Source organism: Bemisia tabaci, chromosome 9 (genome assembly GCF_918797505.1).
Source record: "Bemisia tabaci chromosome 9, PGI_BMITA_v3".
In the NCBI taxonomy this organism is placed as follows: Eukaryota; Metazoa; Arthropoda; class Insecta; order Hemiptera; family Aleyrodidae; genus Bemisia; species Bemisia tabaci.
Genome location: NC_092801.1, coordinates 13,601,247 through 13,618,986, shown reverse-complemented (window position 1 = coordinate 13,618,986; position 17,740 = coordinate 13,601,247). Strand labels below are relative to the sequence as shown.

At 37.5% G+C, this 17,740-nt stretch overlaps 3 protein-coding genes across 8 annotated transcripts in view; 2 read left to right on the top strand and 1 right to left on the bottom strand.

Annotated features, from left to right (window-relative positions):
* The window catches only part of orb (polyadenylation element binding protein orb), a 32,605-nt gene extending 28,860 nt beyond the window's left edge, over positions 1–3,745 (top strand). For all 4 annotated transcript variants that reach the window (XM_019053165.2, XM_072304624.1, XM_019053166.2 and 1 more), the window contains one exon: positions 242–3,745. The gene's annotated coding sequence lies outside the window, so the exon portion shown is untranslated. The remainder of the gene's footprint in view (positions 1–241) is intronic.
* On the bottom strand, positions 3,344–8,274 carry LOC109038186 (peroxisomal biogenesis factor 11c). Its single transcript, XM_019053164.2, has 2 exons — positions 7,814–8,274; positions 3,344–7,063 (listed from the first exon to the last, which is right to left on the bottom strand). The coding sequence occupies exons 1-2, from the start codon at positions 8,033–8,035 to the stop codon at positions 6,587–6,589; spliced, it is 699 nt and encodes a 232-aa protein (XP_018908709.2). The 5' UTR covers positions 8,036–8,274; the 3' UTR covers positions 3,344–6,586.
* Positions 8,275–8,466: 192 nt separating this feature from the next.
* Positions 8,467–17,740, top strand: part of LOC109038185 (uncharacterized) — a 70,240-nt gene continuing 60,966 nt past the window's right edge. Inside the window, exons 1-2 of one of the 3 annotated variants that reach the window (XM_019053161.2) lie at positions 8,552–8,567; positions 8,840–8,916. The gene's annotated coding sequence lies outside the window, so the exon portion shown is untranslated. Of the gene's footprint in view, positions 8,917–17,740 lie in introns of all 3 variants that reach the window. The other 2 variants (XM_019053163.2, XM_019053162.2) reach the window with 2 other exon arrangements.

Genomic DNA, 17,740 nt, shown 5'->3' with positions numbered 1-17,740 from the left:
CAATTTTTTTTTTTTTTTTTTTTTTTTTTTTTTTTAAACATTTCCGCCAACTGAGGCAGAGATTTTATTCCACAACCTAATACTTCACTCTTACATATTTCTTAATTAGTATGTGTCCATTCACCCCATAATATTGGTTCCTTTCAATTTCAAATTAGTGTAATTATTCCAATCGGTCTAATCAATTACATCATCTGATCTGCTGTCCAATGTTAACTGATTGTGTTTGTTTTCTTTTCAGATCTCCTGTTGTGGTAGTAAAACCGTACCACGTACCTCTTTGAAGAGTTCTCCTCTTCATAACAATTGATCCTCATTAATTTTATTAGTTGCTTTGTTTCTATCTCTTATATATTTTCAGTATTTTTTATACAAATTCATTAATTAATTATTTCTTGATCTTTCTCTTTTTTTCTGTTAAAATGAATGTTATATCTAACGTTAATTTATTATTTTTGACGTTGATAAATTGGACTCAAAATTTAATATTTTGTCGCAGACATATTAACAAATGTTGGTATTGTAGTTGTATAATTGGAGATGTGATTTTTATGAATCCCCTAATTTTATCTGTAAGTCTTTCTCTTTCCCTCATTTTATTATTTTTATTTCCTCCTTGCTTTTATTTTACTTTTTGTTTTATTTTTGTTTTTATTTGTTGTTTGATCCAGTGAGCCAAAATATATGGTGTATCAGGGTTCAGGGGTAGCGTTTCGGGAATTCATTCTTGGGTCAAAATAGACCCCAACACCATTTTACGAACACCTCAAGACGGAGAAGCATCAATCTCTCCCCCTTCCACCATAATTGTTGAGAACATCTAAGGTGCACATTTTGATGATCTTTCAAATGGTTAAATTGGTTTTTAGGTTCAGTGAAGCAGATAATTCTTTCCAACGAAGCACCCCAAAAAAGTGGATGAAACATAAGTGCCCAATTTAAATTTCGAGGAGAAGGGCCGTAGTTCTGAGGAGAATCTTTCGTTGGGAAGAACTGAACCTCAAAAATAGTCTCATTACAACCCAATGAAATTGATTGCTGAAGTATTACCCTTTAACCCCATCCCGCCTTGTTTATCTTTTACTATGAACGAAGCAGCATCTGCGCAGATGCACTGTTTTTGGCAATCAAACTATGGCTGTCCAGCATAACGTTTTACAATTTGAAAATTTAAAGCGCTGAATTTAGGTTGACCAAAACTCTTGAACTCTACTAGTTCTAGTTTTCCAATTTCCTTTCGTATCCTCACAATTTCCTTTCTATTATTTTACCTCTCCAAGTAACCAAGAGATGAAATCACTGAGTGGACTTCATTGCACAATTTGCGCTCTTTCCGATTGTTTTGGTTTTTTTTTTTTGAGTTTTTTACTATTTTCAACACGGAAACTGTTTCCTGTAACAACTTTTTCATCTCCGAATGCAAATCTCGGCTAGCTGCCCCTTCTTGACAAAAACTCGGAATTGAAAAGAATAAGTGCAGACTGAAATTGTCCGCTAAGTTCATCTTTTAGGGTAAATCGCCTAAGTGCTCTTAAGTATTTCCTTTGAATTACCTTATGTAAGAATGTTTTAGTTTTTGTTTTGTTTTTCTTTCTTTTTAAATTTTGAATTAACCTTTGTGTCTCAATTGTTGTCAGTGTATCACATTCTGCTTATAAATTTGTTCTTTTCCGCAGTTTTTGAACTGTAAGTTGGTCGTTAATGGGTGTTATATTTTGGTGGTGGGAATTGCAAATTCTTGTTTTGCATTTCAGAAGTATTATTTTTTGTTATTGATTCTCAATTTCTGAGAAGAGGAATTTTTTTGAGTTTTGATATCCATACGTTTCTATTGCGTTGTTAAAATGGTCGTAACAAAAAACCTCATTTCACGTATTATTGTATCAGTTCAGAAAATTAACTTAAACATTTTCCTTTATTTTTCTTGTATAACAGTGAATCAAGTGTCTTCAGCTTTTTGAATCAAATTTTTAAATTTACCCTTTCTTTCTGAATCATGCAGAATTTTTGCCTTAGTTATCAAATGGAATGAGTAGTCTCCCTTCGTTTTTCTTTTTTTAACCTTCTAAAGAAAAAAAAAACTTACAGTAATTGAAAAAAAAAAAAAAATTATAAAAAGAAGAAAAAAGCAAAAAAAAAAAAAAAAAAAAAAAACATCATGATTCCAAAACTGTTCTGCATTATTATTGTACAAAATTAATCTGTAATTTTTTAAACTTCGCTTAACTTATCAGCTCACATGAATTTTCAGTTTTAATCGAATAAGTTTTAATATTACCCTTCTGTCTGCTATCCTACTTTGTTTTAACAATTGGGATTAATTGCAAAAGGGGAATGAGTAACTGAAATTTCTATTTTAATTTAATCCAAAGCTTTATATGCTTGGCTGAACCGAATCTCTTGTTTTCTTTTTATGCTATCTGCATTACGTATAAATTATTTGAAACTCATTTTATACGCAAATTTTAATTTGACTTGAACGTCAGCCGTATTATAATTTTTTACCCTTTGAAGAATTACACCCGCATTGTTTTTATCACATTTTAATAGTGTTTTAACCATTGAGTTTCTCATATGTTTTTGCACCTCATTGAGTGTAAATATTGCCATGAAATTGTCTTTAAGTCTCTCTTAGAACGAAGCTCTATTTCGTTAATCGCATGAATTTCAAATTTTACATTATTATCAAATCGCGCCGAAACTATGCTCCAACATTAAACAGTTTTCAATAAAAATCTTGATCAATCCTTTGCTTTACAAGCTAAGGAGAAATTACTAAGTCTACATCTAAGATTTGGATCTATTCTTTTTCATCGGATATGAATCTTCAAAATTAGTCCATCAGACATCATAGAATGTCCATCAACGTCCATAGAAACATAATTTGTAACTTTCAGCTTTCGGAGGGAGCTATTTTCAAAAAGCGATTTCTGATTTTTCAAAGGGTAAGAAAATTTGGTGAATCAAACACAATAATTTTTTTAGTATTTTAAAAGTTTTATTGAATTTTCCTAATAATTAAATTAAATGGCTGATGAATGAAATCCTTAGCCACCCAAAATCTAACCTGATTTGATGGAGCATGATTGTGTCATAAGTTGTTACGCCTCCGGCTTGACTAGTATTAATGAAACTCTGCAGAGCATTGATAAAATCTTCAATACTTTCTTCGAACCAGAGGTTATTACCATCTCCGAAAGATGTTTTACTACAATTTTACTCCAGTTCAATTAATTATTTTTTATCACTCCAATTATATTTTATAACATGTACATTTATTTATCATTTCTTATCAATAATCACTCAGAATTTTGTGCAGTACTTCCTGTTAAGAACCACAATGATTTATTTTATCTGAAATTTGTCTCTGAAAAAGTTATTCTAATCAGTCTTACATTTTACAATTTCAACTGATCTGATGCTCATTCATCCTCAAGGAAGGGATTCTCTGATCATCTTTCGGTGTGACTTTGTCACCAACATTATTCAAGAATAATACTTTAGAAGAACCGTTTGTAAAACCCTATGTTGTCCATTGCCTTGTTTTCTCACTGTTAACATAATGATACCATTTCCGATCAGGTTCTATGTATTTCAGAATTATTCCCCCTGGTCGCTCGCAAAGTCACTATCACCGAAAATGGCCAGTAGCTCTGCATTTAATATGATTGTTCAAAATTAATTTATCAGTTTTAATTACAGTCTTGCAGTTAGTATGTCAATAAAGAAAAAAAATACGACCAAACATGTTGTTTTCTATTTTGCTTTTTTCTTATCCCAAGTTCATCCTAGTTCATCAAAGATTGAATAACTTCTAAAATTATCAATATAATTCACATTAGTTCTGCTGGTTTTTAAACATGAGAGGGCAGAAGAAGAAAGCAGCATGAGTGACAAACCTGTGCTCTGAGAAAGATTCTCAAAGTCTTCAAATTGTTGTTATGGTTGAGCTTCCGTTCTAAAGAAATAGTCCTCTATCTTGCTGGAAAATGAAGAAATGGACTTGGAATTTTGTGCCGCATTACGTGAAGATCCTGATTGCAAAAGCAGTTCTTTAGGAAAACTACTCAGAACTGTTTTTACATATTTGTACTCAAATGTATTTAAAATATCATTCGATCACCTCTAATTTTAAACGTAAATTTTTCCTCTCTCATAGAGTCCTCATGTGAGTCTTTTCAGTTCAAAGTTTTATTTAACTGTTCACCTTAGACACAGTTTTACTATTGGTCAAATTTATTTCAGAAGGAATGGGCTGGAAACAATAATCTTTTGGGCTGAAATAGGTAACTCATGAGCTTTGCAGTGCTGCTCAGACTGTGTGTCTTTGTGCATCATTTACACCTGAATTGTTTCCTTTTAAATTCTTTCCCGTAGTATTTTCCTGCAAATTAAAGTAATCAGTTTGTGCGTCTAATGGGATAGCCAGAAATTACAGTGATAGCCAAAGTGCGAAACTACATGTCTCTTTTGCGGTGATCTTTGCTTGCACTTCGCTTTTCACGGAGAGACATGCCAACACCATAGCTTGAAATAATGCTCAGAATATCCCTCTATTAAAGTAGAAAGTGCGAGGAAGTTCTCAAGAAAATAAGTTTACTAGTTCTCCAAAGAAGAAATAAAGTATAAAAGAAAGTCGGCAGTGTTGTGAACGGAGGTACGTGGTTTCGCACGTTGGCCACCGACATGTACTAGTGCACAATCTGAAGACCATTTCAAAAAATCTCTACAGGAAACTGCAGGAATGTGTATCTAGTTTGCAGTGTTTCAAGATTTCCGTTCCCAGTTGATTTTATCTGAAAGGAGCAAACCCTCATTATTCATAGGAATTTACCAGAAACAAAGAGACCCTCCATGGCCTCTTGGCGACAGGTGGAAGCTTCCACTTTCAGGGATTCCACAATTCCCTATGGGATTATAAGGGAGCAACAGGCATCATTCTTATTTTGGCTGTTGACCTACCTACACGGTGATTGATTAACTTTGGGTGACGTTAGAAGCCAAACAAGTTTCTCCAACTTCGGCTTGTTAGCAAAACAAAACTGCCAACTCGTCCTTAACCATCAACTATGTAGGTAGGTCAACAGTAAAATGCTGAAGTCCTGAAAGTTAAAGTTTCCACCATTGCCAAGATAGTAGTGGAGGGTCTCTTGTCTGGAATATTCAGGGTATTCTTCACACAGAGACGGAATAACAAGGAAGTTTTCAAAAAATGACACTTAGTATTTTTTCCATCTTGGAAAAAATGATAGGAAGTCAGCAATGTCACAAACCAAGATACACATTCCTGAAGTTTTACTGTTGATCTGTCTTTTTTTCTACGAAGAAGGGCTCAATCGTCAATGAGGACTCGATTCAGAATGGGTCATTGCTTTCCACTGATCGTGTACCCCTAAACCTTTCTCACGGTGGATGAAATAACTTCAGAATAGTAATTAAATAATTGGAAAAAAACAGTTTATTATTGTTTGGAAGACATCAGCCTAACAGCTGCAGCTGAAAAATTTAAATTTAAAACAAAGGAAATACAGGAGTTCTACTTCCTATTAACATTTCATCTTGATCATTGGAGATTTTCTTACAACCAAGTTTTTATTTTAAGATATGAACCAGTGGATGGATCCAAGGACCGCTTTGTAAAAATCCCTTCACCGGGACTAATTTATTTTATTAGTAAAGTAATTTTCATTTTTCAAAAGCTCAAAAGAGCTCTATGAGTAAGAGCTAGTCTGGAATTCAGTTTTGTACAATGGCAGGTAATGGAATACATCCTAAGTTCATAGACATCCTCATCCTAGTTTTCCTTGGCTCAGCTGTACTCTTTAGCTCTTCACTTCGGTGATGTGAGGGCCGTGCATAAATAATTGAATACTTGTCACTCTAAGAGGGGGAGGAGTGGTTGAAAAGAGCGTTTCGCCAGTTTGATTTTAAGTATTAAAGGATAAAAAACTTTGCCACGAAAGTGTCTAATGGGGGAATGAAAAATCTGAAATTAAGTGTTTAAATTGTATTAACAGCTCCCAATTAATACCATTAGTTGTTAGCAGGTAAATTCCATGCCTGAATCAGCAGTACAAAAACTCATGAGTGAACTAAATATTATGAAAAGTGCCCAACTTCAGAAAATAGAAATTCCTTTGTACTGTGGAGCAGTAGTTTTCAAACTCTCATGCATTTGTCTTTCTTTTCTGCATGGAATAAAAAGGCATCAACTTCATTAGTTTGAAAAGAGCCCATTTCAAGGTTTTTGACGTTCATGTTGTGCTGTTAAAGGGCCGAAAAATGTGGTATTTTTGGTTCCAGGCCTCATCTCCGGAACTAAATGATACGCTCCAAAATATTTTCTATTCATAAATTAGCAGTTTTGGATTTGATGGCAAACTGACCAAGACTGCTGGTGTGTAAACTTGGACAGAAAAAGCTATATAACCCTCTTTTCAGACTTTTTAAAGTATGTATCATTCACCAAAATTTGTTAATAATTGCATGTTTTCTTGGTGCCACGATATCATGTATATGTAGATACATTGATACGCAACATGTTAATTAGACCAGCATTCTAGATAATTTCTTAGAGGAGGTCTCTTCATTTTACCATAGAAGCGTGGTGCTCATAAAAGCTTAATAAGCAGGACACCACACCGAAAGCACCTATTTGCCACTCTTTCAGACGCCCAGCCCAAAGAAAGCCATTGGGAAAATAATGAATCGCTCTGATTAGGTCTGCAAGATTCTGAAGAGCAGAAATAATAGCTAAAAATTGTAAGTTTGACAACTTGACATACTCCTTGTATCTTGGACTTTTCCTTGTAATTTCTGATCCGTATAATTTGAAGGTAGACTTCTGCGCATGCAAACTTTTCGCTTGACTAAGGGATCGGCTCATGGAGAAGTATGATGATAGTGCCCACAAGATGGAGCTGGCTGTCCAGTAATTGATGTTTTTTCTTGGTGTCAAAAGGCCTATGTCTTCAGCCCATGCCAGATGTTCGAGGGGGTAGTACAGTTGATCGCAGATGTTAGAAAATACAGTGAGGATTCTAATTTTGATGTCTGGAATGTCCTGAAAAATAACGAGACAGATAAGAATTGTAAACATAAAATGTCACTGTTTGTAGAATTCTGCCTTTTCAGAAAAGCCAATTGCAGACAACACATGCAAATTAAAAACATAAAGAGTAGATACTTAGAATGCATAGAACAATGAACTAGAAAGTTTTTTCACGGATACTTTCAAGAATAGGAAAAATAATTCTCAACTTGATAATCAAAATTTTGATTTGAAAACTCAGGCACTAGTGAAGTGCGAAATACAAATGATGGTATGATTGGAGGATATTCTGAAAGTAAGAGTCTGAGGATCACATATCGATGGCTAAAGTGCAAAACCTACTATGACAATTTGTTACATAGCAGACTTCCTGTCATACCTTAATTTTTCTTTTTAAAACTAGTCAATGATTTCCTGGAAACTTCCTTGATTTCTTTTCTATCTGTCAGTAGAATGTTCTGTAAAAATTAAAAAAAAAAAAAATAGAAGCAGAAAGTTTGAAACACCCCAATGGAGATACCTACATGGTTTTGCACTTTAACTGTCAATATAATTCCTTACACAATATTTTGCTTCATAGAGATGAAGTTCATTCTCCGAAAGTTACCTCATCACACCAAAATCAGAAATCCTGGCAGAAAGCTGACAAATCCTTTATCTCTATTTTACTTCGGGCTTGTCTTGTCCAACCCACAATCGGCCTGCTGTCCCCACAGAGATGTCCCCTTTGCAATGCATAAAGAGTGAAGAAAAGTATCTTACCTCTTTCCCAAATCCATATAGTAAATTATAGCGGAGCATTGACAAGTCATCGAACAACCGAAGGACAACTCTACAGGAACCTAGTTGATCACTGAAAGTAAGTAATTTTCCGGAGATTTGCTTTGCACAACAACCTGATAGAAATCTTGCTAAATGTTCGCAGAATCGAATGACTTGATAACGACCATGATATGTGTCCAAATACTCTACAGTTTGATCCATTTTAACAAGACCGTTATCTACTAGACAATTAAATCTTGTAGGAAATGATTGGAGTTCATTCGTCCAAAGAGAGCTTTTTGGTGAATCTACAACGATTGAATAAGAAGAAAGTATTTCTCACAGACTAAGTTCTAGTTTTCACATGCAGAAATTTACTTGACTAATTCACTGAGATAATTAAATCATATTTATTTAATTCAACAAGTATCACTTATCACTTATCGCTTATGTTTATAACCTCAATTCAGACTTGTCCTTGACGCGTTTGTTTACATTTGTGATTCAAGATTTCACCAACAGATCGCTGCACTTGTTGCGTGTCGCAATTTAGTAATGACGTCATCGATCCATGAGTCACCAGCGGTTTTCCTGTGAAGAACTCGTCCCTGCCTGTGACGTGTGTGCGTCTGGTCTGGTCTGGTCTCCCTTATCAGTTCAGTTTCAGTTCGTGAGTGTTCGTGAGCTGCAAAGCGTGTGCGAATTGACTTATCACAGTGATTCGTTGCATACGAGTTGAAACAATAGAGATAAGGTAATGACATCGATTTAATTTTAATTTTCGACAATATCTATCGTGAAACTACACGATTTTTTTCTGCCTCCCATTCGCTACCTCCAGAAATTGGTGCATTGTCGTTTTGTTTACTCGCGTCTTTTTCAAGCGTGGTGCTTGCTTGCGTTTCGGTGATAATTGTTAATAGTGATTGTCCTCCTCACTGCTGAAGTTCTCTCAAGCAGTCACATTTGAATCCGTTGTTACAGCCTTAGTAGACGGTTTTCTTAGGTTCTATCAATTCTTTTCAGTGTTATGTTGTGCCTCAGTGAAACCAAAATTGGATACACACTACCATAAGTAGCAGACCCGGAATAGCATTGTGTGGGTAAGTGATAGCATGGAATTATTTTATTTTCCTGGGAGTATCGTAGTCCAGTGAAATATTGGTTTAGTAGTAGCCATAGATTATTGAACAAGTTTATGGTTAGAGTGAGACATCAAATTGCATCTCCTTGCGGAGCAAAGTTGTGCCTCTGGACTGGCTAAGACAGGCTTTTATTCCTTCAATGAATAAGATCAAACAAGACAAGTCCACATCCTTGTCCTGGTGGTAAGAGCAGCTTGGAAAAAAGAGTCCCACTGTGAAAGGAACAAAATTCCTGGAAGTTTTCATTTTGTATAACCATGTATGTTAGTAGATCACCGATCTCCATTAGCTCTTCATCTGCTGCAACCGTACACTCATTAACATATTTTACCAACATCATTTAGATACCGTATGATTTTTTGTAAGTAAGAATTTAACACTGATAAAAATGACAAGCAGAACAGCATCAGAATATCATTGGAACAGTTAAGTAAATCATTAACTGATCTTAGTTGATGTCTGTAATTGAGAATATAATTTAACCGCTTAACTGGCACTTCAACACTGTCCTAGTCATCATTGTAGAGATAGTGTCCTTTCTCATATTCCAAGTTGTTTGAGAGGAGAAAAAGTTGTGTAAAGCAGGTATAGTGTAGACCGTCAGTGGTGGCGCGGAGGCTGAAACTTCAGGAGGCGCAAAATTTGGAGAAACAAGATGGGGGGTAGGTCTGGGGAGTCTCCTTCCAGCCGAGGAGGTCATGGGAGTCCTTCCTTAAACACCGTATTTCGACAAAAATCCAAAAGTCTTCTCCCATGCTTTCTTGTTTACAGGGGCTGCCCTATTTCGGGTACTTTAAGTACGTAGAATTTTAAAATTAGAATATTCTCTGAACAGTCAATTCAGATTGATATGTTCGAGATAACTCAGTACTAATGCGCGCAATTCAACAATTCATCTGAAAAATGAAATAAAATGAGAGAGGAAAGAAAGTTGAAGTTATCACGTTATGATTCCATAATTTGGAAGAAAATCGAATGTCTTAGCAAAAATATATTTTCGTAAATTCATGCAAAAAAATACTCGTTTTATATCCTACGATCGGATCGCCGATCTTTCATGATCCTCTTATTTTTCGCGAGAGTTGGAACAAAGCAGCAACGGTGCCATCGAAAGTAATGAATTTGCAGTAATTAATTCAGATCGGGCGGGGAGGGGGGGGGGGGCGTTTCGAATCGAAGTAAAACGAGGTGAAAAAAAGCTATGTTGCCGAGTTTTTATAGCGTGGAGCTACCTCTCCTCATCCGTTCATCCAATATTTTAAATAGGATGGTTTTTTGTTTCTTTTCGCCGGCTTTGTCGAGAACCAGCACGCCGGAAGCGGAAATCAAGGGAATCTAGGGAACGTCACTTGACAGGAAAAGTAGCAGGATGAAGAATGGTAGAAAACGTGAAAACGTAGAATCGTGTAAGTGTAAAATCCGCGAAAATCACGAAATTAGCTCGTCACGATGCTATATCCGCTCTGCGAAGCTGCGACAATCAAATCGTAAATGAAACGCACGAATGAGGCGGTGAATCAGCAGCACGAAGCGTAATTTTGCCATATTATTAAGTAGGACGTATAGGTACCCTTAAGCCGTTGTGAAGTTAACACCCTGCTAAAAACGACCATGGAACATGCTCAGATCATTTCGTCACCAACATGCACCTAGCAGAACAAATTTTTGTTTTTCTAAAAAAAAGTATGAAAAAAAAAACATGTCTGTTATCTAAATGGTAGTTTTATATAAAAAACGTATAACGCTTATATATATGTAAAAAAAAATCATAGTTCAGACTTGACCATGAAATATGAAACATGATAAAAGCTAGATAAGGTAATTTTTTTATATATCGCACACATACGAAAGTGTTAAAAGTAAACATTTTTATGTAACTATTTTATAAAAAAAAAAAGTCATCATTTTCGTGAGCTTCTCGCGAATTACAAAATTTTTTAGTACCTATGTTTGCGAAAAGCTCATGAAAATTATGACTTTTTTATATAATGGTTACATAAAAATGTTCACTTTTAACACTTTTGTATGCATGCGTTACATAAAAAAAAATAACTTTCGTACATAGTCTTTATCTTTTCCTTCTATGGTTCTGCTACTAGGGAGGTAACATGGTTTCAGTTTGGTTTCAACATTTTCTAATGTGGGTACCTTGGCCCTGCAAGCCCATTTGAGGGGCTCAGAGGACAAGGCGCACAAGTGCATTTTTGGAAAAAAAATTGAGATATTAATTAATATCTCAATTTTTACTTAGTACCTAAAGCTAGTCTTATTACCCAGGGCCGGATTAAGTGGGTGGCCACATGGGCCGCGGCTCATGGCGGCAAATTTTGCAATTTGTTTAAATGTAGATGGGTATTATAAAAAAATCGGATTCAGAGAAAAAATTACAAACGAGGAAAGGCGACAAAATCTCTCATTTCCTAAGAGTATAGTAATTTCTAATTTTGTCGTCTTTCGGTGATACAAATAGACTGCGCCTTTAATTAGTCGAGTTAAGAGAGAAACCTAACACGCAATTTGGCATGGAGCGGCGCGGCACAGAGAGGAATGATGACGAGGACTTGAGATGAAAAGGAGAAGCTCTCAGCGCGGTGGTCGGCATGTAACACATAATAGCACCTACAAGACTGCATGAATACTTCACGCATTGCGTCAAACACAGTGCGATCAGCAGCGGTCGACATGAAACGCGTAGCGCCTACAAGACTGCATGAATACTTCACGCATTGCGTCAAACATAGTGCGTTCGCGGTGGCGGAAGTTAAAATTATTAAATCACATTTATGTTTGTTCTTGCACAACTTTTACGTTCATTTCTAACAAAGGGAAGGCCTTGTTCACACAGAGATAGGTTTACGGAACTTAACTTTCGCGGTAAGTTCCGTAAACTTTTGCTAGTACTAGTAGTGTTGACAGGGCTTTCGCAAAAAATGTGTCCAACACGAGTATAAACGCGTCTTATGCACCCCTTCCCCTCCGGCACGTCCACTTAGTGGTTTTTATTGATGTTTCAAAACGAATGAGAAGGGGGCGGCAAAATACAGGCGGCCCATGCGCGGCAAGTAAATAAATCCGGCCCTGTTATTACCTATATATTCTGTGAAAAATTCGCTCCCGAATACAAAATTTTCTGCATGGAAAAGTCGGTTTGAACTTCCTATTCGCCGTAGGGATCCGTGTAATTTCGAAATTTCAAGCACGTAAGTATTTCTTAAAATAACAAAAACTGCAATTATGGCCTTGACCTCCGGGCCCCTCATTTCAAATTAGCAGGAAAATTAATAGACAAATCTTTCAACCGTAACCATTTGTATATTCTGAGTCTTGAATGCCGGCCTTTTCCGTAATCCGTACATGAAAGCACTCAATGAAAGGGAGACACACAATAAACGTCGAAAAGACGATTGCCGATGCTTTCACTGCCGCACAGTGGATCGAGTTAATAGGAGAGGTCCGACAAAATTCGGAAACTTTAAACGCTTGTAAGTCCGTTTTTATAAAACTTTGAGGTTCTTAAAGTGGTTTCATTAGTTTTCTCGTAGAATTCTCTGTTAGTAGCACCCCTTTAAATTTAAGGTGATTCGATGGACGCCATATTTTGTATCAGAATGGCATGCGATATATCGCATCAATTGGTTCCATTTTTTCAGCTACTCGTCATTTTTCTCCAGTTTTGAGATCGCAATTCTGTTGTCAGGAGGCTACAGCACTCACTTACCAATTTTAACAAAGAAATTCAACGTAATAAAGGCGTGGTTTTTTTTAGAGAGAAAACATCGCATCCGATACTGATACCGAAACTGCACTCGAATGCAATAATTTCTCTCTAAAAAAAACCACGCCTTTATTACGTTGAATTTCTTTGTAAAAATTGGTATGTGAGTGCTGTAACCTCCTGACAACAGAATTGCGATCTCAAAATTGGAGAAAAATGACGAGTAGCTGAAAAAATGGAACCTATTAATACGATATATCGCATGCCGTTCTGACACAAAATATGGCGTCCATCGAATCACCTCAAAATGTGACGAAATAAACATCAAAATTTGCAGTTTTAGTCAAAAATTACTCGTCCGACCTCTTCAATTGACTCGATCCTCTGTGTTCCGCTTCCTTTGATTGAAGCGCACGAAGGGTCCTCCGTACCATCGAGTGTTGCCCTTTGTCACGCAAAATTCGCCCAATTTTCAATACCTCCTTCGAGAAGATCCAAAACTTCTCACCGGAAATGGCAACGCTGGCTCCTTCCGTCGCCAAGATGTAAGGAGGGGCAGCTTCCCTTCCTCGGGAAGATTTACAGCTGGGTCAGCTAAAAATACAACCGCGAAGACGGTCTCTTTTTGGGAGTCGCGGACCCTTGTAAGGAACAATGAGGGTGAGCGAGCCCTCGGTTGCCCGATTTTAATGAGATCGCAATAAAAACCAACCGTGGTTTCTTTACAAATAATTACTTACACTGGAAAAAAAACACACTGGATCTAGAGTCCAGACTCTTAAAAACATCGACAAGAAAAAGCACTCCTGATTCAATCAGAATCTAGCTTAAATCAAGAACTATAAGCCTCTTAATTTAAGCGGTTTTCGTTTGGCCTTGTCCACACGAGCGCAGTTCGCGGAACTTATTCCTCGAACTTGCTCAGTTCCCGGAACTTATTCCTTGAAACGAGGCATGCTGTCCACACGGGTTCGTCCGAACTGGAACCGGAACTTCAATAAAACTATACAATTATTGCAAAATAATAGATTATCATGACCGCCAAAGTAACAAAAATAAATGTCAAGATCATTAAAGGACGTGAAAAACAAAAACAAGCAAATTCACATCAAAAGAAACATATTTAGAAGCTAGGAGCACGGGGGAAATTCCAGGTTTTGGAGGAATAAGTTTCAGCTCAGCAAAAAACTTGTTCCGGGAACAAGTTCCTCGAACTGAGTTCCGCGAACCGCGTTTGTGTGGACAAGGCCTTTTGATTCAACCAAAAATCCGATTGAATCAAGAGTATTTTTTCTTGTCAATGTCTTCAAGAGTCTGGACTCTAGATCCAATGTGTTTTTTTCCCAGTGTAGATCTGTGACTCGGAAAATTACTGCTAGAATATTTTAACTCCAGCAGGTTGATTATTGAAATTGATAGACAAAGAGGACATAGGGAGTATGGAGCGAACCCATTGGTTGAAAAGGGTGGTTCTTATAGACTAAGGGGGTAAATTATGGACTAACCCTAGGGCCTCTCGTGGGTTGTCTAGTTAGTCTATTACCATGAACTGCACGTTACACACGTTTTGGCTTTCGGGACGCTGGAATCGCTAGGTCCATACGGTATGGACTCTTAGTTCATACTCTTCGTATGTAATATTTGGACGGAGTTAAACAGAAAGGAACCAAGTCACATCCGGATCGAACCGAGAAAAAGAGGTTTAAAGTTTGGCTCCTGCATAAGACTCAATGTAAAAGATAAACTTCAAGTTCAATTTCTGAAAAATTTGCTCCAACAAAAACTTTGAATTTTTTGCGATGGATAGTAGAGCGGTGGTTGAGTTCAAAACTACTCATAACTCAATTTTTTCCAAAATGTGGGTTGGTTCCTTTCTGCTTAACTCAGTCCAGTACTAAAATGGACTCTATCTCACGTCTTAGCACGTCGGCATCTAATCTTTGACAGTCTGTATATGGCTCCGACCCATAATTTATGAAGCGTGAGTGCGTCATTTTTTTCAGCGTAGGGGTTTCAGGGTATGAAATCCCCAGGGGGGGGGGGAAGGTTTTGAAATAAACCACTTCTGTCGGTGTGACAAAACTCTTCAGTTGAAGTGACAAAACTTTTCAGTTGAAGTGACAAACATTTTTTTGCAAGGGCGACAAAATTTCTGCGGGAGCTGTGCTGACGGAGCAGTTCTCTTATTTAAAGTACTCCCGGCAGTAGGATCTGTGGTCCAAAATACTATAGACCTACAGTCGGCTGTAAGATTTCCTATAGCTTCTATAGCCGGCTATTCAGTTTTGTGTATCCTTTTATAGCTGATGGCAAAACAGCCACAGCCAAGCGGTGGACTGCATACCTCGGCGATAGGAACTATAGCACGGGTGTACAATTTTTTATAGCTTTACATAGCTCGGCTTTATGATTTACTTTCGCTTTCTGTAGCCAGCCGTAGGATTTTCTATAGCCCCCTATATAGGACCCCCCTTCTATAGCCCTTTTTCTATAGGATTTCATATAGAATTTTTTTTTTCTATACCCGCCTATAAGAATTCCTGTGGTATGTTGAAACGCAGCTCCTATTGCCAATTTTTACCAGGGTGGTTTAGTTGTTCAGGAGTTGTTGTTAGTAGGGCATAGGTATCCCGATCGAAAAGTAAGGTAAAAATGAGTCAAATCTAAAGCGGCAACCCTGTCGAGCGAAAAATGTGACGCATCAATTCAAGGCGCTGGAACACGACTTCTTGAAGGGATGACGCGGCGGGACGGTGGTGCAAAGAAGGGATGATCCCCATCTTGGGATCCGCGAGGCACATTCATTATTAGTTTAGCTTTTTCTACTCCCGTTCCCACAACCCTCGCGCCCCGCAGTTACGCTTCCACCGTGCAAGGGATGGGGCCATCCCCAACACACCCCTCCCCCCTCGTTCGCCTTCGCCCCACGACGGAGATAGCCCCGATAATGCACTATCGCAATGCAATCGCAGCGTTGTCGAATTTTGTAGACGGAAGGTAGACGCAAGTGCCCTCTCGGAATTCACCCCCGAAGTCCATTGCTAAGGGCCGTATCGGTTTTTAAATAGTTCCTTTATTTAGAGAGCCACAGGGTATCAACAAGTCAGGAATTTCCGGGAAAAGTACTGATTTTTTAAGGGCGGTCCGGAAGTACTGAAAAAATACGGAAATTCCGCAAGGAGGTCCGGAATTTTGTCAGTTTTTTCGCAATTTGAGCGCGAAATTCAAATTTTTGAAATATCTAATGCTCTCCTCCAACAGTGATTTCTTCAAGCATCGTTCTTTTATTTACAAAGTCATCCCACTTCTTGCGAAAAAAAGAAAAGAAAGATGAGTTTGACAGCAGTGTAAGCAATTGATTCGCGAATCCTGTCGAACTTATCTGCTTGTCACGCTACCGTATTCCGTGATTTACCCCGTCATCGAAATGCCAAACGGTCCCGAAAACACCAGTATTTCGTCAGTCAATTGCTGCAGACTGGAGCCATAAAATTCTCACACATATAGCTGCAAGGAGAATCTTTTCTTGTCATGATTTTATTAATTTTCACCTCTGTCTTTTCTCCGACAGAACATCGATGAGCCCATCTCATATCTTTATGCTAGGCTGAAAAAATATCCGAAATCGGAACTTTTTGAGCGCATATACCAGTAATAATTCAGGGGGAGGGGTGACAATTATGGCACCAATAAGTACCTTATCATTTTCTTTTTAATCACCATTTAATTTTGTACAAACCGCAATTTTTGCTCTAATCGGACATTTTACAATTAGGAACTACAATTTCCGGATCAGTATTTAGAAACAACGTAATTAATTAATTTCCCTGAGCACACAAGCGTTTTTACGGATGAGCCAGAAATTATGTAGTTCTTAATTGCAAGTCCAATTTCGTCTACAGACGGTTTTGGTGTCAGCTTTTAAGGTGTGTTTAAACTGTGTTGAGCTTTTAAACTGGACATCTGCGTGGGATTCTTGGTTTATTTCTAATAAAATAATTCCTTAGCAATTTTTCAGGTTTCCTGCGTTATTTTTTGAAAATCCCTAACGGAGAATTAAGCCACACTTACTTAATTCAAAAGGGGTTGGAGGGGTGAAAGGTTAATTCTTTACGGATGGCTAATTGTAAGTTGGCTAAAATGGACCACATTTGATATTATTTTGAAAGGCCTCCTATCTCGGTTTCGTCAAAAAGTTGACCTATGCTTTTTTGATCCTACACGCTTCAATTTCCTCCTCTTCCTGAATGACACCATTTCTTCTCGTCTCGTGCGCAATGGCAACAGCGATCTCGAACATGTAGCGACGTCATTCTTAGCGAAAAAGAAAAAAAACCACCAAACTTGGCGAATGAAAATCGATGGAACGCTCGTAAATAAAGCGCAATTGCTCAACAACAACCTATCACGAACACTTGTCTTTTCCCCCGAAAGAAAACCTCGTCGGGTCTCCGGTGCCTCGGATAAATGAGCGCATTTAAATGAAAATGACCTATATCCATTCTGACATGAGCCCTGAGATCCACAAGAATACATGCATGACAGGGTTCACGCCACAATGGATATTGTTCCTTTTGATTTAAATGCGTCCCGACATCCCCTGCGGAAGGTGAATTTGTCGCGGAAATACACGTTTCGCGATAATGAGCTAATTTCCGCACAGCAACGGCACGAAGTCCTAATCAACGGATTCACCTCTCCTTACAATTATTTCGCACCAGCGTGGATATTTCCATCAGGTCTTTTAAAATCAGCTACCGGCTATTGGTTTGGTTTTTTTGAAGGTATATCTCTAGCATATGTCGAGGTTTCAAACAAAATTACGTTTATTTTTCTTCTAGGTATCGGCAAATAGTTAGTTAGTTAGTATATTTTAAGACATTCAGCGTCACAGGCTATTAACGTCTTTACAGAGAATTTTGAAAATGGGAGTATATACGAAAATTTAGATTTTTAAATTTAGAGAGGTGAAGAGTTTCAGAATTTTGGTATTAAGATTGGGTTCATCGCATGTAAGTGGGTTTGTATTTCTGTTGATTTTAGGGGAGTAGATCTGTGATTGGAGAT